Source organism: Anolis sagrei, chromosome 1, assembly GCF_037176765.1.
Source record: "Anolis sagrei isolate rAnoSag1 chromosome 1, rAnoSag1.mat, whole genome shotgun sequence".
Taxonomy (NCBI): domain Eukaryota; kingdom Metazoa; phylum Chordata; class Lepidosauria; order Squamata; family Dactyloidae; genus Anolis; species Anolis sagrei.
Window position 1 is genome coordinate 252,953,241 of NC_090021.1, and position 22,949 is coordinate 252,976,189.

Below are 22,949 nucleotides of genomic sequence, written 5' to 3' on the forward strand. Positions count from 1 at the left end.
AAAATATCTCAGAACATACCAAAACCACCAAAAACTAACTGGAAAAGTTTTATAGACTACATAAATAGATCCAATAAAGAAATTAATATCAGTATGGAATAGCGGAAATTCTCGAGGGTACAATACTAGCCACCCGACGTATGATGAACAAGTAGAACAGAAGGGCAAACCACCGACCACAACAATAACTACTGTCCTGAATATCCTTGGAAGTACTTTTAATGTCACTAGGGTTATCTAAGGTGGTGGGTGTAGCTCCAATTAAGTCTCACAATTTCCCCCCTCCCCAGGTAACTCAATCCTAAGGCTTTAAATATCTTAATGTATCCCTTATTTAGAGCCAGAAACTCTGATCCCCTGCGAACCCGTTTCCCCTACCCCCTCAACATTGTCCTTTACGATCTCTTACCACTGACAAGGAAGAAGTGAAGGGGGGGGGGAGGTAAAAAGGGAAAAAGAACAATAAGAAATTAATTAAACCAGGTATTAAGCAAGATTAATCAAGGGGGAAGGACTAGAGGGAATAATAAGGAACACGAATAATTATATATATATATATATATATACGTACCAAGTTAATGCTATGTACGAAAACTATGCTATGTTGGTAACATGTTATGTTTGGTAATATGTCGTTTGTCATGTTTGTCATGTGTTGTAGTTTGTCATGTGCACTTGTATTATGTGTCAATGTATTGTTATATGTCTACTAATGTTGAAAACCAATAAAATCAACTTTAAAAAAAAAAGGAACTTGGGGCGGTTTACATGGGGAGAAAAGCCCAGCAAAAACAGAAGTAAGAAATAACACAATTAAAATACATGGCATTTGAATAATTAAAATAATAAGGCTGAGCAACAAACAAACATGAAGATTTGCATTGGAAGAAGAACATTGAACTACTCCCCATGCTTCCATCCCCACTTCATAAAAAAGTAGATTGACTCACATAGTAATAATTCCAAAATTGTTGAATTTGGATTAAATGGCTGCTGAAAGTGCTCCGAATTATATTAAGACAAGACCTATATTTCCCTCTTCAGGAATGTGAAGACTTGAAGAAGCAGAACAAGTGCTTGTTAAATGAGCTACATCTGGAAAGAATTGTTATGAAATCAGAAAATGAACTGGGCATAAGAAACCTCAGAAATTTGAACCACCGACTGCAAGCTGCTGTTAAAGAGGTATTGAAATAATTGGGTGACTCCGTTGTATTGTTTTAGGTGACCCTGAAATATTGAACCAATTACATTGTACAGAATAAAATTTCTGTGTTGTGGGCTGGCTATCATAGCTTTGTTAACACATTCATTTTGTGTTCAGATTGAATATGATCTACTGTGATGATAATTAGACTAATTCCACACGGGCTGATATGCTCGCCTTTCCTATCGCATGGCAAGGATAAAAATATCGGAAGCATTAACTTCGAGGTCCAATTTACGCAGCACAGATTTACGTCTAGATTAGTCACATGTCTGTTTCATTGATAAATAACTTGGTTGAAGAAAATAATATGTACCTCCCTATACGGCTTTCTTGTAAGCTGCTCCGAGCCCCAGGGGAGTGGCGGCATATAAGTTTGAATAATAAATAAATAAATAAAATGTGATAGGTCTCTTCTGCTTCTGTTTTGATGTGCCTACAGCCATGTGGTGTCAGTGAGCATGATTCTCCTCATTTCCTTCCCCCCCCCCTACTATTCCCAAGCAAGTGGCTTTCATTCCAGTTGGACTGCATGGCAGGGGGTTGGACTGAGTGGCCCTTGTTGTCTTTTCCAATTCTGTGATGCTATGATACCTTCCAGTTTCTTCTCTGGTCTCTTCTTTTAAAAAGGTATTACAAAATTGCAATAAAAACAACAAAAACAATAACAGAAGCCACACTGGGTAGGACAATGTGAGGGAAGGGAAGGTTATGATGCCTGAGGAAAAGATGGATCATGGGACCATGGATACCAGAGCAGCACCATTGCGCTAATGCAATAGTGAATTATCTGAAACTGAAAAGTTTCTATTCCCTATACTATGATTGTTATGAAACAGCAGGCTGGTTTGATAAAGTCCTAAGTCTAAAAAACCTCATTCTTGACACTATAGCTTAACTTTTCTCCTACTCTCATCTTGTGGCTTTCATGCAGCTGAAGCACAAACTAAATGCCTCTCAGCAAAGTGTTGCAAAGTACTCCAAGCTTGCTGAGGAAGCTTCTCTGGCCCAAGCAGAGGCTGAGAAGGACCGAGCTGAGGCTGAAGCTCAGGAAAAGTTGTGTCAAGAGCAGCAGGAAGCAGTCCAACTGGAGAATGTCCACTTAAAAGAAGAAATCCAGCAGCTGAAGAGAAAGGTATTCATTAGCTTTGGATAAATAAAAAACCGCCTTTTGAAAAATGGAGCTGCCAGCTAATTAGCCACTTGATTTGGTTCATTGATTAAACTTTAATTTACATCTCAGAGCAAGGCTGGCTCAGGTAGCAGTTCATCTGGAATCCATTGGGCTTTTGTGTATGACACGCAGCCTGTTCTTTCACTCCATAAATTAGCCTGGTATCTTTCAGAGTAGTTGAACAACCTTCTCCATTGGCAGTGTTTAAATATCAGTTTACATATGCTTCTGGATGTACAGCAGATGGGTGTATGCACAATAACAATGAAGAGAGACATATCTTACTTTTTTACACACTTTCACTCCTCCTGTCTAGCTGGAAGGTTTTTTAGAAGCATCGGCATTGGAGGGATATGAAGGAGGACCTTAAAAACACAGTTTTTTTTTCCAAACTCTGTTGCAATTCCAAGATATGCAAAAATCTGTTTTTCCCCAGGAACAGCCTTTAGGATTTGTCGGGGATGAAAAATGCAAGTAAATTTGTGAGTGGAAAGATTAACCTTAAATTAATTTTTTAAAGTTCATAGAAGGGACACAACAACAACAATAACAACTACTACTTAATTTTTGTATCCTGCCACTATCTCCCTGAAGGGACGCGGGGAGGCTTACATGGGGACCAAGCCCAGTAAAACAGAGATTAAAATAAAAACACAGTAAAAATACAGATACAAAACATCATAAAAACAAAAACCACCAGCAACCAGTAGCCGAGCATAGTGGCCATATGCTGAACTAAGGGGAAAGGCTGGGCTTGTGCAACCATGTTGTTATTTGCTAGTGAAATGTCTCAATCCAGCCTTGTTTCAGGATGAATGTTGGGGTTTGTGGATCTAGTATGTTTTCTCCTTTGAAGGGTTCATGCATGCAAACATTTTGCAAAGGAAAATAGGGGCATGATTATAGTTGATACTGGTTGCAGCCATATATAGCCAAATAGACCTAGATATTGAATCAGTTCACTCATTCTTTTGTCACCCCATGCCTAGCAGGACATATAGCAAAAATGCTATCATACCAGCTGAATTCAGGTTTTTTTTCAAATTGAGGTAAATCTGGTCAGGCTTGTCTTGATTATGTCCTTCTTTATCTCGTTTGCCTTGCATTACAAATTAATGAGAGCTGAAATACCATAAATGTGGTGTTGGAGTAGTTTAAAAAAATTAAAGTAGTTGTGTGCATGTGAGTGGATATAGAGGTTAAACCTTCCCTTTCTACAGCTGCAGCAATTTTTGATACTCAACATAAAAAACACAAACACAATATAAATATCAGTACATTTTTCTGTTACAAAGTTTTGGAGCTCAATTTAGTTTGGACAAAAGAGTATAAGGAAAAGATGAAATGCTTTCTTGTTAAATTTGAAATTAGCTTTGAGATAACTGGATGATAGAACTCCTGGATCCAGGCCTGTAGCGAGGGGGGGGGGGGTTAGGGGTTCAACCCCCCCCCCCCCGAAAATTTTCAGGTTAAAAAAACCCTGGTTTACTCATGAATTTTAGCTGGTTAACCCAATCCCCATGCGAAGTCTATGAGACGCAAAAATTAAGACTCCCTCCAGAACTGCAAGCACCATCTCAAGCAAATATTGACAATTTATTCACTTGCAGCAATAGCCGATGTAGTGAAGCAACCAAGTTGGGGGGGGGGTGTTGAATGCTCTCATTAAGGAGGCCAGATTTGGTGGAGGTGGTTGACAGGGACGGAGCTGCAGGCTATTGAAGGCTGCTCTGCCCCCTGCTGTGCTCTTTGCTTCAGTGTGACCCTACCCCCCAAATTTTCAAAACACCTCCCGAAATATTCAACCCCCCTCCCCCCGAAATTTTCAACCAACCCTCCCTGAGTTTTTTTTCTGGCTACAGCCCTGCCTGGATCACATCTGTTTTAGCCTCCTTCTTTTTCACTCAGAACGGAGAACCAAAGTGTCTCACAACCTTAAAAATTACAGTTTAGATACTTGCAAAATGTAGATATTACGCTTGTAAAATAGAATTAAATATTACAATGATTAAAACTTGTTAAAATTTTCTAAAAACAATTCCCAAAACCATGCAGTACCACTTGGCTTGTTCTTAAAGACTTTCTCCTGCGAAAGCCCTCTTGCTTTAGAAACCTTCCCTACCAATTTGGTGTTTCATGTCACAAAGCAAAGTATCCCTTTTCCTTAAGGTGAGTGATAGACAATGCAGTTTTTTACTACTGCAAATTAAAAATGAATGAGAAAACGATAATGATACTGTTGATGGTTGCAAATAAGAGATAAGATGTATCTCATCACTGAATGACAAGTAGGAAAGTTCCCTTTCGACACAAGGGTTACCTCATACAAACAGTGTCAATTCGAGGTAAACAGATTGAAGTAGAAGGCAATTTAGTTTTAATTTCAGTTTCTTCTATAAGGTTACTTTTTGGGACATTTCCATCTGCTTCGGTAAAATTTGCTTTGATTTTGCTACTAAAGGTTGAGTGTTCCTTACCTGAAATGTTTGTAATCAGAAGCTTTTAGATTTTGGAATACCTGTATTGGTATATTCCTAGTGAATGAGGAATAGTGTTGTAAAGGAGATAGTCACATGTCCATCTAAGTTTTTCCTCAATAAGCCCTTTTTGGGGGAAAGAGAACAGGGGGAAAATGGGGAGCATTTTGCAAAGGTAAAGGCAGATATCCAATGTGTTATGGTAAGTCCTTGCAGGACACAAGTATATGTGTGAAGAAAAACCTTATTGTTTGTAATTATCTTGTTCAGCTGACTAAGTAGGTTAAGCAGCAATCTTGTGCCACGCCCAAGGGCTATAACTTGGCCCCTTGAGGTTTTTGAATACAGTGTGGTGGGTGTTGGATTTCTGGTGGGCTGCTGCTGGAGTTCTGTTTCACCAGTGTGGAGTACCAGCAGGAGATGCTGATGGTGAAATGGCTATTTACTTCAGGTTTTGATTTCCCATTTGCTGCTTAGAAGATGCTTTATTTTATGGCTGTGTAAATTTGTTGGACTGCTGATTTTTATGTGCAAGCATTGCCAGTTTTGCTTCATCTCTGCAAAGTTAAGAGAGTAAAGATTTTCTGTTTACTTCGACTATTGGTCTAAGACTATTTTGCATCTGGGTTTTTGGGTGTTAGGACTCTGGAATAAAACACATGCTGTGTAACAGGTTATGGGCCCAGCCCTAACCTAGCCTTATTTTTGCAAAGACCATAGTTTTTGTCTTTACTCTTATTTTGGGACTTTACTCTGGAAGATGGATCCAGGAGTGAAATTGGCAGCATTTCCTGTTGCCAGGTTAAATGGCAGTAATTACTCCATGTGGAAGGTTCACATAGAACGTTACCTGAGGAGGGAATCTCTGTGGGATTGCATTTCAAACCCATTACCACAAGTCCCTACAGCAGAGGAGCAGAGAGCCCAGGAGAGGGCCAAGGCAATCCTTGTCCATGGAGTGGACAATGAGCAGCTGATCCATGTTTGCAGTTTGCCCACCGCATATGCCATTTGGAAGCGGCTGGGAGAGGTACATGTCTCAGACTCTGTGGCAACTGTGGCTGTACTAGCCAGGAGGCTGTACAGAAAGTTTCTTCATTTGCCATCACACTGTCCACCTTTTAGCAAATTAGCTTGTTTCCAGGGTGCCTGTCATGTCCCATCATTGGTTGGGCATAAAGAAAGCATAGAAGCACCTGAGATATCTAAGGTGCTAAGGTTGTAATTAAGGTATTGTATAAGCAGAGTTTTTCCACAGGAACTTTCCCCTCTTCTCTTTCCCCTTTCAGGGCTCCTTGGGGAAAAACTCAGCATTACACCCTCCCCAAAGATCTTAGACAGGCCCCTACATTGGCAGTCTTTAGAAAGAACTTGAAGACCTGGCTGTTCCGATGTGCCTTTCCAGAATAGGAAATCTCCAATACCAAGTCCCAGAAGCACTTTATCAGAATTAAGATTGCCGCACACTGCACACTGCACTTACCCTATAATCCTTATATACCACCTGTCACATCAGCACTTTTAATTCTGTACCCATTACTCTGGCCCGGCCCAGTTTTATTGTGTCTTAGTGTATTGTTTATTGCTTGTTGTTTAATATTGCTGTAATTGTTTTTAATTTGCTTCAGGTTTTGTATTGTTATGTTGTGTATTGAGGCCTTGGCCTTTGTAAGCCGCATCGAGTCCTTCGGGAGATGCTAGCGGGGTACAAATAAAGTTAATAATAATGATATTAATAATTACCAGATTTGTGTCTAATCCTCTTTCTCTAAAGGTGGAAATGGGCATCTAGTGGCAAACAGTTTTGGCTTTTAGAGTATTTCGGATTTATTGTTTTCTGGATAGGAGATACTCAACTTGTATTAGTGAGCAGTTTTATCTGTTTGCAAATGTATCATTAGCTGACATAGGAGCTGGTATTTTAAAATGAACCTTTTGAATGTGACAAAAAAATGTTTATTGGAGTCTTCTGTTAGAAATACTATTCCTTTGCCCAGAGGTGACAATGATGCCAATATAGTAACATATAAGCTCACAAGGCAGTGAGAACTACTGGTGGACTGGGTTTAAAAATATTGGTTGCCAAGAGACAAAGGGGGCCCACCCACAAAAGATATGAGCCTGCAGAATATATGCATTGGCCTTGCATAACCCAAATCAGGTTTTTTTTTCTTCAGAGCTAGTTATTATATTTTTAAATATAAAAACGACTGTATTGATTTTTATTAAAACAGTAATACAACACAAATCTTAGTTGCATGGAGTAATATATTTTAATTTCTATTATATTTTCAAACCATTAAAAGGTCATTAACAGTTTTAACATATTGCCTAATGTTTAAGGCACCCTCTTGTCATTGAGCAGGTTGACACCCTGGCCAGTTCATAGACTCCCAACTCTACAGGAAAGAGCCATAGAACAGGCAGTGAAAGGATGGAATTAATTAATACATGAGACCTTACTCAAAATTTGTCATTTGTGATTATTTTCATGTTCACATCATCAAAGATTAAAGTAAATTATGATTGTAACTTAATGAAGGACAGTACTTTTCCTTTTGTGATGTAATTGGAACAGTCTTGCTACTTTTATAGTGACAGGATTCAAGCCTCACAAAGCAGAGGAGAAGAAATACCACATAGTTCGAGTGCTGACTCCTGCATTATGCTCTGATGTGAGTGTTGCAGTGGCAACAACAACGGACAGCAGACTGTTGTGCTTTGTACAACAGGCTAGTGGGCTTTATCAATCAAATCTGTTTTATAGTATGCAAGAAGTTTTAAAATGTAGCTACTTTTTATAACAAGTTACTTTTAACCATTGTGGTGCTAATTACTGTGGGAGTCCTAAGAACATGCATGGGCAAACTTTGGCCCTCCAGGTGTTGTGGACTTCAACTTCTACAATTCCTAACAGCCTACCGGTTATTAGGAATTGTGGGAATTGACGTTCAAAACACCTGGAGGGCCAATGTTTGCCCATGCCTGCCTTAACATATTACATTTATTAATTAATTTAATAAATAACATTTAAAGTGCTTGTTTTTAAAAGTAATCTATAATAGCCAAAGGCCAATTATCACTGTCCAAGGTGAAAAAAATGGCATCCCTTTCCATTTCATGTAAAAAAGCAGACTGATTGAGCAGTCAACTATTTCTTCAGTGGTAGAAATGGGACAGAGTATTTCACTGTCCCTGAAGGCAGCACATTAATTTGGGGATGAGAGTGTAGACATAAGTGTACAGCAGGAAGGGCAAAATGAGGGCATCATCCCTCCAAATAAGAACTCTAGTCCTCCAAACAAATTTTTCCTTCAGTCCCCAAAATTGAAGCATTTCAATAACCTAAAGCCTTGGCTAAACATTTAGAAATACAGTTTCGGCATCCAAAGTTAACAAGTGAATGTAAATGCAAGATACAGAAGAAAACTAGGTATGAAACGATTGCCATTGTTTTAGTCTGCATTGCTAAAAATCTGGAGACTAAATTTCATTTGAGAGGTTAGGATTCTCATGGGGACAATGTCAGCCTTTGGCACTGTTCTCTCCTCTATAGTTTTGCTTTCCCTCCCGGCAAATGCCACGTGAGGCAACTGCTTCGCTCTGCATTCCAAACCAGTCAGCCCTGTCTGGAGTCTTGTCTCACCTCAACCCCATGGATGGGAACAGGCTTCGTAGACAGATGGCTCAGAATTATTTGGCGTTACAGCTCCATGAGTCAGTAGCTTAATACACAAGAGAATTCAGTTTCCAGTACTGGTGATGATGATCTGTGATGGGACAGGTGTATACAAAAGACAAAGGGACTGCTGTAGCAATGTAGAATTTTATAAAATGACTACTATAGCAATCTAGAGTTAAAACTGCAGACTTTATCTTGATGCTTTCTTCTGAGCTGAAGGGTATATTAGATTTCACTCCTTCGCTTCCCAAAGATTCTTTCCCTGCTTGGAAACTCTTCCTTTGCATCTTTTTATCCTCTCTTTTCTCTCTGCTTAGTTGTTGGGCTGGTGGAAAAAAACTCACACTTTTTTGTTTTAGTTAACAGAAATGCAGCAGCTCTTAGCACAAGTGGAAAAGAGTCACTTTGAAAGTCAGATGAAACTAGAGAGAATAACAATGGAGAGAGAAGTCATCCGCGAAGAAAAAAGATATTTGGAGCATGAAAGGAATGAACTAAAGCAGAAACTGAAAAGAACAATAGAAGAGATCTCTAAGTGTAAAGAAAAGTAAGATTTTAATTTAGATGTCTTTAAAGGAATGGGGCTCTCCCATCCCAGAAAGCAACAGTTTATTTCATTGTAGACATCTACATATTTCCAAAGGAGCTCTAAATCTTAAGGTAAAAATGTAAAGATTTTCCCTTGACATTAAGTCCAGTCGTGTCTGACTCTGCGGGTTGGTGTTCATTTCCATTTCTAAGGTGAAGAGCCAGCATTGTCTGTAGACACCTCCAAGGTCATGTGGCCAGCATGACTGCATGGAGCACCATTACCTTCCTCCCGGAGCGGTACCTATTGATCTACCCACACTTCCATGTTTTTGAACTGCTAGGTTGGCGAAGCTGGGGCTAACAGCGGGAGCTCATCCTGCTCCCCAGATTCAAACCGGTGACCTTTTGGTCAGCAATTTCAGCAGCTCAGGGGTTTAACTCACTGCACCACTGGGGGCTTAACAGTGGTATAAAATTATTTTTTTCATTTAATGCTTTACCTTACTGATTTAGTATGATTATGGTTTATTGCCACCCATTTCATAAAATCTGCCCCATCCTCCCTTTTCTCCCTTCATCTTAAAAATATGATACATAATTTACCTTTTAAAAGCTTTAGTAGACACTCCTAGCATTAACTCTTCCCTCCTATTTATGTTCTATGAGATCCAATGGGAACAATCTCTTGATCAGATTTATTCAGCAAGGACACAAAGAAAGACAACCACTCCTGCCTAAATTCTCCAAAGTCTGAGCCAGATAATCTTTTTCAAATGTCACCTGATCTCTCTGTTTGTGTTGGCCTTTAGGGCTCAGGGTTAAAGTCAAGAAAAGATGCCAATATCATTCAAGAAACGAAAACAATATAAACTCCTACGTTGTTTTCATGAATTGGTTTTTGCTTTTATTGCTCTTCTTTAGTATGGGTAAGGCTATAAATCTAAGTAAATGTGTTTTTGCTTTGTTTTGCTTTAGACAGAAACGGTTGCCAAATTTTCTCTCTGCAATTGCTCTAAGGCTTGTGCATTATTCAGAATGCATGGCTGATTTTAATCTTGGAATAAATGCACATGATGTTACCGCTTCCGCAGCTATAGCTAATTTATGGGTACTGATGCAGCAGAGACACCAAAACAATGGATTCTGCCTGTCCATTTATAATGGATGCCTTTCGGTTTATGTAGCCTGAGGATGCAGACAGGATCCCTAGAGAGGTGAAACCCACCATATGTATGCCTGACCTTTGCCTGTTCTGGCTTATGAATATGACAAAGTGGGCTGACTGGTAATACATCTGTCTTTGCAATAAGATGTGATCCCAATCAGTGGTAAAACTAAATCCTTCCCATGTTTCTGTTTTTGGGCAGCATATTTTTTGGTATTTCATTTTGAGGTGTCTCTGGATGAGATGGAGTATCAGACTCATTTCTATTCCATCATTGGCTTCAGGCCTATCTTGGATAGAGATGGTCATATTTGCCTTTGTGGATGATGGGAACTAGATAAGGGGTGTTCTTGTTGGTCTTTTTGGCTTCTCTGTTGCTTTCTATAGCCATTAACTGTGATTAGGCTGCTGTGAGTTTTCTAGGCTGTATGGCCATGTTCCAGAAGCATTTTCTCCTGATATTTCACTCCTGATGGCTATAGCAGCCATCCTCAGAGGGTGTGAGGTCTGTTGGAAACTAGGCAGTTGAGGTTTATATAGCTGTGGAATGGCCAGGATGGGAGAAAGAACTCTTGTCTGCTTGAGGCAGGTATGAATGTTGCAATTGGTCACCCTGATTAGCATTGAATGGTCTTGCAGCTTCAAAGCCTGGCTGCTTCCTGCCAGGGGGAATCCTTTGTTGGGAGGTGTTTTTTGAGTGTTACTCTTTATTTACTGGTAGCCAGATTTTGTTTATGCCTTTTATTTACTGGTAACCAGTTTTTTTTAATGGTAGCCAGATTTTGCCAGATTTTGTCCATTTTCATGGTTTCTTCCTTTCTGTTGAAATTGTCCACATGCTTGTGGATTTCAATGGCTTCTCTGTGTAGTCTGACATGGTGGTTGTTAGAGTGGTCCAGCATTTCTGTGTTCTCAAATAAAATGCTGTGTCCAGGTTGGCTCATTGGGTGCTCTACTATGGCTGACTTCTCTAGCTGAATTAGTCTGCACTGCCTTTCATGTTCCTTGATTCGTGACTAGGCGCTGCGTTTTGTTAACTTGATTGTTTGACTGACCCGCTTTTCAAGAATGGGCCTTGGAAGCCTGATTGGTAATAGCTTTGGAATTTTCTGTAGGGATGATAAGGAGATGGTGCTGTTTATGGCTGCTGCCTTGTGAAGCCTCTCGGACTTCCATCTCATTCTCCATGCTAGTTAATTAGTATGTTAAATTTACTAATATATTGATGATACCCAGGTTTTCTCCATCTGATTCCACTGAAGCTATTTGGATTCTAAACCAGGATGTGTCATCAGCAAGAAAGGGGAAAAACACAACTGAAATTTAATAAAGTAATATAGAAGTGTCGCTTTGTGTCCTGATCTGGGAGAAAAGCAGGATAGAAATAAATAAATAATAAATATTAATAAGTGCTCCTAGTCAGTCAAAAGGTAGATTAAAGAATAGGCATTATGCTTTTGAAACTATATTGTGGCATTTATTTGCATCTTGAAATTTGTTGTTGATTTTGATCATTCTTTAACTGTCTTTCTCTACTCAATTTGACTTTCCTCCTCTTTGTGTCTACTTTAATAGTGAAATCTCTCAAAGATGCCGAATTGAAGCTGCTGAAGAAGCTTTAGAGAAAGCAACTTTACTGCATTATGAAGCTGAAAGGGCGAAGCGCTTGCTAGAATGTGACAAAGGAGAGAAGGAAAAGCAGTGCGAGGCATGGACGAAGAAATATAATGCTTTGGCAGAGCTTCTGCATTCCCAAGAAGAGGACAAATCAAAAAGGCAAAATAAAGCTGTATGTACCATGTTGAAAAAAATAAAACTGTATGTACCATGGTCAAAAATATACACTGCAAGCCCCTTATCCATGGACTCACTATACACAATTTCACATATTCATGACCCAAAAATATTTTACCAGAAAGTGTTTGTGAGACTCTTTAGGTGCTGCAACACTAGTCATGTTGTCCTACAGCCCTAGTCATGTAGTATGTTGTCAGCCCTAGGCAGTGACATCTCTGGCTCATCCTCTGTCTGGATATCAGCCAGCATGCCAACGACTTAAATCAAGAAATAGTTTTCTAAGATCTACAGAGACACTCACTGGAACACCTCAGCAAGCAAGAGTCCAAAAGTGGCAGGCTAAAAACCCAGAATCTCAATCAATGGCTGATACCAAATAAGAGACTCCCTCTTGGGCAACTTGGAAGGCGCTGAACAGACTGCACTCTGGCACCACGAGATGCAGAGCCAATCTTAAGAAATGGGGTCACAAAGTGGAGTCCATGACATGCGAGTGTGGAGAACAGCAAACCACAGACCACCTACTACAATGCAACCTGAGTCCTGCCACATGCACAATAGAGGACTGCCTTATAGCAACACCAGAGGCACTCCAAGTGGCCAGCTATTAGTCAAAAGACATTTAATAGAATGCCAAATTTGAAAACTTTGTGTTTTTTAAAAAAATACAATACAACTGTTTGCTCCTGACACGATAAATAAATAAGCCCTAGTCAAGATACAGGGTTTGCTACCGGGGGTTGAGAAGGGTGGGGTAAAAATGCAGTAAATAAATAAATAAAATAAATACTATACACAGTTCAGGTATGCCTTTTTTAAAGTTATCTTCCATTGATATGTTGTATTGCACTTTGAAAGATTATAACATCTTTTGAAATAGACTTCCCTGCCCTGAAAACAAAATTGGAAGTATACAGTTTTTTCAGTTTCAATTGGGTTTTTGGATGGATGGAATGCCATAGCCATTTCTTGATCTATACAGCTGTGCACACCAGGCTTTTCAATTTCCAGCCTATAGTTTAATCCCCACCACCCCTTCTTAAAGGAAACAGCTTGACGGGTGGGGGGGGGGGGGGGGAGGGAAACAGATGGATTCAGTGGAATAAAGGATGCCTTTCCTGCAGCTGGAAATTGCTTACTTCCCAGGAGTCCTTTTAGCAAAAAGCCCCTCTTACTTCGTTGTTTTCCCCTGTCCTAATTTGAGGTCTGGTCCACTCAGGTAACATCACCCAGATGCAAAAATAGTCAAGATTAAATTCAGCCCATTTGTGTAAAAGAAGATTTAATTCAATATAATCATAACCAAAACTGTGTGAACTCTTGTCTAGGGAATGTTGTACACAAGGTAAAATACTTCAGCAGTTTTAAGTGCTGTGTGATTATCCTTTATGCAGTACTGCAACTCTTTCAAGCCCATCACTGATAGTCATGATGACTGGGAACAGTTTTCCCACACAGCTGTGTGACAGTTTTTCCTTATGTGTGCAACCTATGTGCTTTATTTGGCTTCATTTTTTTGTTTCAGATGGTACAAAATGCCTTTTTGGCTTAATATTTTCCCAGGGTTTCACTTTGCATAAAACATCACCCATACCAACACTCTGTCTTCTCTCTTTGTCTTCTTAGTGCCAAGTGAAAATGAAGAGTTATTTCTTATGTATCAGTGAAAGCAATGAACACATCACAGCCCTGAGAAATGAAGAAGGAATTCTCCAGAGATTTGTGGTAAGAAACGTGGAGTCACTTTCTGCTGGAATAGCAGTAGTGAGGGCACCAATCTTCTTTCTGCTAGATATGTCACAAATTGAAAATGTCATGTCTGTAAGAATTTGTATAGACCGAAATTGCATCTCCGTATCAAGCCATGACTCAAGGACCAGCCATCTAATCCAAACTTGGCAAAATTGCCTTTTGGGTGACAAATCCCAGCATCACCAGAAAGCTACCTAGGGATTTTGAACATTGTAGTCTAAAAGTAACTTCCAAGTGTTGATCCTGTTCTATATTGCCTCCAGAAAGTATGAAACCTTCCAGCCACAGCCTTGCAGAGGAAATGGAAAAAGATCATAGCAGCAATAAGCATGAATAATATATGAGCTAAATTGGAACATCATTTTACTTTACTAGGCATAAGAGATGCAATTGTTTTATTCTACGTAAGTAACTCAAATAGAGGATTTGAATGGCAAACTCTGCATCAGGAGATCATAATTGAAATCCCTGCTTGGCATTGAAACCCACCTTGGGCAAGTTACCCTTTCAGCCCAAGAGGAAGCCAATATCAAATTTTCGAAGTAAACCTTCCCAGGAAAACACTAAAATAAGGTTGCATAAACTGGAGTCAACTCAAGGGCACATAAGAGCAACAGCCAAATAATCTAAAATTACAGTATGTTTAAAAAAGCAAAATGTTTCTAAGCAATTTCTTCCCTTAGTGACCTGACAGGCAAGGCAGCTTATATTGTACATAGTTACTGGGTAATACACACTGTCTAAGTTAGAAATCTAAGTCCCTCTGGGCCTCTTTGGCAAAGGGATGCCATGTAGAGTCCAGTGGGCACGGTTTTTACCAACCCTGTGGCTGGTGCTTCCCTTGCAACTGCACTGATTCCATTAAGTTGGAAATTCACTTTACGGCATAATGAAACAATAGATATGCTAGTATGAGATGGTTTTCCTTTGGGAAACAAAATGTATAGTACAGACTTATTCTGACAGAACAGGCCAGTAGCCAAGATTTAGATTCGGAGGGGGGGGGGGCTGAGTTTGATTCAGGGGGGTGGCTGAGGATCTACCCTAGCAAACCTTTTATATCGTTACCCCAATACCCCCATGCATGTGGGATATATTGAGCATGGTGATCAGATCATGATATGAATAAACATAACAGTTTAAATAGTGTACCAGTAAGACCTTTTTGCGAACCACCCTGAGAATTTCGGGGGGGGGGGGGGCTGAAACCCCTCAAGCCTCCCCCCCCCCCCCCAGCTACATGCCTGGGCAGAAGGATAGACGCACAGTACCTGGGGTTGGGAAGAAAGTGTTTGGGTTTTTGTATGTTTTATTAATAGGTGAAATGCAATTCCTCCTCTTCTTTATCTTTCATGTTTTGAAGCCAGCGTGGGGAGGGCAGCAATACAAGTTAGATGTTGCAGCACCTAGAAGATTCTGATGAGCAAATTCGAAGTGCTTTCACACCACACAGTTATAGTACTATGGTTCTATTTCAACTGCTTTGGCAACATCCTGTGAAATCTTGGGATTAGCATTTTGAGAATGGGCATTTACAATTCTCTAGTGTTTTATCCGGCTACAAACCCCATGATTATGCAAGATGCAGCCATGGCAGCTAAACTGGAATCGTAGCATTATAATTGTGTTGTCTGAAAGAGTCCAATATCAGACACCCGCCTGAAGGTTTTCATCCTGTGGTCCTGAAGCTCCCATTGATATTGTTTGAAAAGATAAGCCATTGGCTTGGAGCAGGACACTTCTCCATAAGAGTTTATGGCGCCAGCCATGCTGTAATGACTGGAATACCAGATCCATGAATTGTGGAGCTCACAGAGAAGGGTGTGCTGGCTCAGTAGAGCTGCCAGGTTGAATATGGCACAGGACTCCCATGGCTTTAATTGTTAGGAGGCCTTGGATTGGAAAATCATAACTTCCTGGTTAGTAGTTGGATAGAACCTCACTAATGGATACTGGGTACTATAAGTTGTATCTCAGAAGACAAAACTTTGAAAACATTTTTTAAAATATTTTTATTGATTTTTATTTTACAAAATTGCATTAAAATCGCAGGGTAGGCATGGTGGGATAGTTGGGGGACAGGCAAGGCAGGGAAAGGAGGGCTATTTTTGAGGTTGCCATAAGCTGACAGTTAAACCTGAAGGTACATATTCACAACAGAAAGAGACAAAAAGAGAGAAAGCAAGAGCAGGAAGGAGCGGAGGATAACCAATAGTGTTGTGTGTCCTGAAATAGAAGAGATGGGCAAAGTAAGGCCTGTAGGCTGTATGTGGCCCCGATGGTTGGTTTTGTGACCTCATGGGCCCTCCAGGGTTTAATTTCCTTCCACTATTTGGAACACATTTTAAGGGTGATTCAGCATTTTATGGCTGATGGAAAATTTCTCTCTAGACACTTAATAAGATTTTACCTTGAGTCTTGGGTAATCAGAGAGGCCAAATAAAAATAAAATAAAATAATTCCACAGAAAAGCAATTTGGAGAAGATAGTACTTACAGACCACTGGTACCTTAGTAGCAGTGCAGCTTCGTCAATAGACAGAGACAATGGTATACTTCTAAGTCCATGTGACAAAATGCCAGAAGTGTTTTGTATTAAATGTTATTTTCATTGGCTGGAATAGCCATGAATAATGACACCAGAAATGAAAGGAAACAGGCACAGCATTTTGTGTGGGCAGCCCTCATGCCTACTCTGTCCTTCATGAAAGAGATCTGTTTATCATCTACTGTGGAATCTAACTCTTTTTATAAAGACGCAGACAAGATCTGAATACATTTACCAAATATGAATCTGTGCACTGTCATAACTGAATCAACTTTGGCAGTATGAATGATTAACTTACTGAGGATGGAAAAGCCATGTTAAATTAACAAATATTATTAAATTGTTGGCAATTTATGACACTTTACATTTGGAATTTTTAAATAAAATTGCACTCTAAGGATTCTATTGAATCATATTTTAATAGCTGGGAATAGATTAATTATTTGTATCTCAGCAATGCTTGATCTATTATTACCATGGAATTGCAATCAGACAAAAGAATGTATGATTTACACGATACAGACTTCTCCTTCAAGTGTGGATATTTTAAGGTATCCAACAGTGACTTGCAAACAACAGCTATCCTTGCATAATAATAAAAAAAACTGTTATGAAACATTAAATGTCAGAAAAAGGACATGCTCATTGTTGAAGCAGCAAATTCTGAAGTGCAAGCATTCTTTGTGATGTTTTCCATAGTAAGGACCCCAAGGTATTATGCAATACACAGCTTTGATGGTTGAGTCTGAATACAAAGGGATCCAAATGTGTCCACTGAGGATAGAAGACTTGAATCACAGAAAGCTTCTGACTCTGTGGAATATTTGCACTAGTGGAATGGAGAGGCTGGAGTAATCAGTCCAATAGTTTTATATACAATAGTTAAAACATTTTTGTGAAATCTGGAATCAGGAAAAACAAAACAAAAAATATCTTCACCCTGAGCCATCTTTGTTTGTCCAGTGGAGTTAATTCTACTTGGAGATAGTAGGGTTAGAGTTGGATTTATGGCTGGGCACAGACAAGTAGTTGCCAAGTGTTAAGGGAATTTTTAACAGATGGCATGCAAATCATTTGGGAATATTGGGAATATCCATGTTAATGGTGGAGCAAGCAAAGAATTGTGTATGTCTGCTAGGGATTGACCGAAACATTTCTTTGTAACTTTGGAAATCTTTTCCTGAAAGATGTTTTTTAAACACTATGGGGCCCAATTTATGTGGACTTAGATTCAAATCAGTTGGAAAAACCCCTTAGTTTTAATTTTGATGGAAGCATGGGAAGCTCTAAGTCTAAAGTGTAAAAATGTGAACAAAAATATTGTTTTTAGAGAGGGGATGTAGAGGTGAGTGAACAAATGGCATAGTAAAAATATTTCATTAAGGAACTGAATGGATATAATTCCTTTAGAGTTAACGATGTAACACTCATAAGTCTCTCTTTAAAGAGCTATTACTGTAATTGATGTTATTTCTGCCTCTCGTACCAATTTTTCTGCTAAAGAAGCAATGCCCGGGAACACATCTACTTTGTTAACGGAAGTATACCAGTTCAGGGTGACTGGCATAAACACTATTAATATAAATTGGGGAACAGCTTTTGGGGCACAGGTTAAAAAGTGACTGTGTGAAAACAGACATTGCTTATAAGTCAGCAGTACTTTGAAAAGAAAGAGGAGGTTACCAGAAACAAACACACAGTGTAAGTCCTGTGAGTCATCCTGCCAGTTTTGCACTTTGTTGTGGGCAAGTCCTTAAGTAATCATTGAATAATTCAGTTTATAAGACTATTCTAATATAGTATTTCTGCCTATGTTTCAGGAAGGAGAGCAGGTCTGTTTTTCAATCCCTAGCACTGACAATGAAGAAAATGCCAAGACCACTGATAGGTAGGTCTTTGATCATCTTTGCCATCTCTTAAATTTACAGTGACGGCCTGTGCCAAGGAACTGGCGGGTAATAAATTTAACATGGTTACTGGCATACTTACTCAATTGAACCAGGAAAGATGCCAATGCAAAGGCATTTCTTTTTACTTTACACAGCCTGAAGGAGAAACCAAGCTATATAGGTGTCCCTCCACATTTGTGGATTTGATTATTAGCAGATTTTTTGCTCCATTTTCACTGCTATTTTTAATAGGGACTTATAAGTCTTGCTTGCAGTCTCTGTGTAAGTCTTGGGAGACTGTTAATAGGAGCAAAGTATTGGTATCTCTGGAGGGGTCCTGGAACAAAACTCCAGAACATACTGAGGGCCCTCTATAGACCTGTCAGTGGATCCCTGCTTCACCTTTCTACCCAACCCCTATTCTATATAGGTTAGCTTTTTTCAAGTACAAAAGAGAGCTAAACATAGTTGTGAATGTGATATTGTATTCCTACCCCCCTCTCTGTACCTCTTCTGCTTGTTTTTTTTTATCCCAAGTACAATTTTGTTGTAACTGCTTAGTAAACTGAATATAAATAACATTCAATTCAGAAAAACAGATTTTTTATTAAATACATAGCATGTCATCCTAGTTTCATAACAATAATCTTGCATGAAAAACACTCCAATACACTAAGTCTAACATCCAATTGCTTGCCCCATCCAGACTGGACCCATTAAATTAATTGTTTTGTTGAGTGGTCAGTCAACTCTTATATAGATCCCATGAACTCAATAGATTTGCTTTAATTAGGACTTAAGCCACCCATTAAACAGCCCAACAAAAATAATTCATGTTGGCTTCGTTTTTAGGCCTGTTCCTGGGGTTATTTGGAGTTCTGATTCAGACAATTGCATTGGATAGACTGCATAAGCTCTAGCTTCTTAAATATGGTTATGATTATTCCTTATGGGTGAGCAGATGAAGGCTGGTATATGGCACATGCTTTGGATTTCAAAAACTACATCCCATAGGGAAAAACCAGGACCATTTTTGGAATCAGCAGGTCAAATATACCCAGACCCAGGTCTAATCTTTAAGGCACCAACATTCATTTAAGACAATCTCGAAAGGACCATATGAAGTTATATAGAAGATGGCATGGACAGTATGTCAGGGATCCTTTTTATTTTTGGGTAGGTGCTCAATACCATTGATATTTAAATAGTAATGTGTCTCTGATCATTTTATGTTCCTCTGCAACTTGATGTACAAAGGAATCTGTTCCTGAAGTGAAATATAGCTGTCCTGATTGGTAGCCACTGATAGCCCTATTCTCCATGAATGTATCTAGTTACCTTTTGAAGCCACTCAAGTCAACAGTGAGTTCTATTGTTTAAGTATGCATTCTATGAAGTAATTCTGAATCATCTTTCAGCTTCATTGAATGACTTTGGGTTCCAGGTCAGAGCCATGATAGTTGCAATCTCACTCCAAGCAGCCTTACTTTAATATGATAAGGGCTCTTCTATGTTTGATGGCAGTCCATCTGTGGTTTATTAAAGAGACACTGAATAACTTATAATGCTGTTTCTGGTGAAGGGATAGATATTATAATTATAATTAACTATAAACTGGGAAAAGGACTGGCAATAATTGTGACTGCTCTGCAGCAGCAGACTAGGCACTCACTGAATCTGTACCTCAGATATATTTCTTTCAGCCGTATCGTTTTTATATTGCTTTCAATTGTGTTATTTGTTTTATCTGATGTTTTAATTGGTTGAAGTGTTTTACGTATGTGTTTTAATTGTAATCTTGGGCTTGTCCCTTGTAAACCGCCCCGAGTCCCCTAGGGGAGATGGTTGGCGGGGTATAAAAATAAAGTTGTTGTTGTTACTATTATTATCATCATCATCATCATCATCATCATCATCATCATCATCATCATCATCATCATCACATGGTGGTCCCAAACGCAGACAGGGGGATTTGTTGGGCAGCGTGGTGAATCTGTGGGGCAGCAGGGGAAACTCTTGTCCCAAACCCCATACCTCCGCTTTCTCCATCACATGGGGGAAAGCATCGCTGCCTGGCTTTCCCCTGTGCTGTTCCTGTTCTATGCAATGAGAACATGGGAAGTCGGCTGTGTTCTCTGGGCTCCGTCCTAAGACGCTTCCAAGATGGAGCCCTTTATCATGTGAAGGACTCCAGTGGGCTCCATCTTGGAAATGTCCCAGAACAGAGTGGGAGCCCACTGGATGTCTTAGATTCACTTACCTGTATGTATCTGTTTGTATAGAGTAGCTGCAGCCTGCATAATTTCTGTTATTTCTGTTGTTATTTCCTTGCCCCTGTGTTAACCACTGCTTGTCTGTCATCCCAGAAATATATTAAAGAGGACTTATACACATGAACTGAAAAGAAGCAAATTGCAATAGAGCAGGTTGTTGTAGGTTTTTTTCGGACTATATGGCCATGTTCTAGAGAGACCTCTAAAACATGGCCATATAGCCCAAAAAAACCTACAACAACCCAGTGATTCCAGCCATGAAAACCTTCGACAATATATTGGAGTAGAGCAGCTTTTGCAATTTGGTGCCCTCCAAATGTTTTGTTCTGCAGCCTGCATTGTGTCTTATTATTGGCCATGTCAGCTTGGGCTGATAGTAGCTGCAGCCAAAACATGTAGAAGGTCCCAGTCTGGGGAAGGCTAGAGTCGAGAAATGAGATACACTTTAAAATAAATTTTGTATTAGTTTGTCGTTGCTTTCTTTCTTCATAGGGTTTTGTATAGAGTTACTGCACCAGGCTCAAATCCTGGGCAATCTCAAATAGGTGGGCGTTGCCCTGCTGAACTGAAGGAGAAAAGGCCAGCCAGAAGGGGCAAGAAAATCATTGAGTATTTCTGGCTTCCAGTTGATGGTGATAATGAAGACTGACTGGAGAAGAAATACAGCAGTTGTACATATGTGAAAAAGATAATGTAAGGTGTATTATTAACTGAGAATAGTGACTCTAAAAATTGCATATTTGCCTCCAAGGCATATGGCTTTGTGTTGGTGAAGCAGTCAAATGTTCCATAATTAGCACACATTATTGCATTCATTCACACACACACACACACACACACACACACACACACACACACACACACACAATGTTCTTTGAGAAATAAAGGCCTAAATAAACACAGCTGTTTTAGTCATGTCTCCCACTCTCCACCTGAACCAGTATCACCATTATCATATATATATAACTAGCCATCCCCTGCCACACGTTGCTGTGGCCCAGTCTGGTGATCTGGAAAATAAAGTAATTAGAAAATGTTGGTTTCTAATATATGTAATTTCTTTATGCTTGTGGGTAGGCAAAATTTCTTGCTATTTCTTTGTCAGTGTTGATGTGGAGATTGTCTGTTTTGCCCACTCTGGAACATGCAACATATAATTGTCCTTCTTTAGGGCTCCTTTTCAAATCTATGATACTAAATCTCTCTCTGTGTGAATAATATCTAACTATATGGCTGGATGGCTCTTTGTCAGGAGGGCTTTGATTACATTTTCTTGCCCTGGTGAAGGGAGTTGGACTGGATGACCTTAAGTATGGGGTTCTGTGTGGGAAGTTTGCCCCAATTCTGTCATTGGTGGGGTTCAGCATGCTCTTTGATTGTAGGTGAACTATAAATCCCAGCAACTACAACTCCCAAATGACAACATCAATGTTTCGGAGTGATGATCACTCCTTGGGTTGTTAGGTGTATGCGGTCCAAATTTGGTGTCAATTCGTCCAGTAGTTTTGAGTTATGGTAATCCCACAAACGAACATTACATTTTTATTTATATAGATTCATAATAAGCAGACATGTTATCAATCCCACTTAATTCTGTAGAGTTTACTTCAGGTTAAGTGCTTCGAATGGCTGCAGACCATTTAAAACAGGCGTGGGCAAACTTTGACCCTCCGGGCATTTTAGACTCCAACTCTCACAATTCCTAACAGCCAGTAGGTTGTTAGGAATTGTGGGAGTTGCAAGTCCAAAACACCTGGACAGCTGAAGTTTGCCCATATCTGATTTAAAGGGTTAAAATGGCAAGCACCAGAGTGTTGTCCTAACTGTATTTATAAGGAAGCAAGTCCTAGTGAACGGAGACTTACCCCTGAATCAACATGCTTAGGATTGCATTGTCTGTGGCTGCTTCAAAACTCCAGCTCTGCTGAAAGAGTTCCTTCAATCCTTAAAAGCCCTTTTAGTTTCCATAGTTGCTGTGCAAGGTATTTATTTTGACTGGTGGAGATGGCCAGCATTTGCAAGCCAATATAAACCATCTTTGCACGAATGCTTAAGGCCTATTATGATTTCATTTTAAATATGCCTGCTTTTTATTATTGACTCTTCAGAAGAACATTGCTTAGAGGAATGAGCCCACCCTGCACTAAAGCACACCCTGCATGTCTTGGACACAGATCTATTCCCTAGTCCTTGCAGTAAGAGGGCCTTGGAAATAAATGTAACAACTGCTAACTTTCCTTTTCTAAAAAATATAGCTCTGCTCAGTGTGTCCCATTTCAATGGGACATGGCTGGTGCTCAAGAGCAGCTTTGTTAGCTCCACCCCCGCCCCAAGCCCATGACTATGTTACTTTACTTTTCTAGTATGTTTAACCTACCACTTCAACTTGAAAAGCAACAGGAATAGGAAAACTAAGCAGGCCAGCATCATGTCTCTCTTCTTCTCATCACTCCTT

At 39.6% G+C, this 22,949-nt stretch overlaps 1 protein-coding gene and 1 long non-coding RNA gene across 2 annotated transcripts; both read left to right on the plus strand.

Moving 5' to 3' along the window:
- The first annotated feature begins 612 nt into the window (after positions 1-612).
- LOC137096730 (uncharacterized) lies at positions 613-11,394 on the plus strand. The gene is made up of 5 exons (XM_067466831.1): positions 613-624; positions 1,045-1,185; positions 2,142-2,342; positions 8,900-9,087; positions 11,352-11,394. Exons 1-5 carry the CDS (start codon positions 613-615, stop codon positions 11,392-11,394), a joined length of 585 nt encoding a protein of 194 aa, XP_067322932.1.
- A 1,788-nt stretch (positions 11,395-13,182) lies between these two features.
- On the plus strand, positions 13,183-21,336 carry LOC132761871 (uncharacterized). The gene is made up of 4 exons (XR_009630011.2): positions 13,183-13,252; positions 13,660-13,758; positions 18,153-18,220; positions 20,987-21,336. It is a non-coding gene; the product is annotated as an uncharacterized lncRNA (long non-coding RNA).
- The last annotated feature ends 1,613 nt before the right edge of the window (positions 21,337-22,949 follow it).

Bases quoted from the DNA above. Each gene is read 5' to 3' on its own strand.
- LOC137096730 (XM_067466831.1), top strand. The intron at 1,186-2,141 runs GTATTGAAATAA...GCTTTCATGCAG, and splicing joins TGCAAGCTGCTGTTAAAGAG to CTGAAGCACAAACTAAATGC. The intron at 9,088-11,351 runs GTAAGATTTTAA...AATTTTCTGTAG, and splicing joins ATCTCTAAGTGTAAAGAAAA to GGATGATAAGGAGATGGTGC.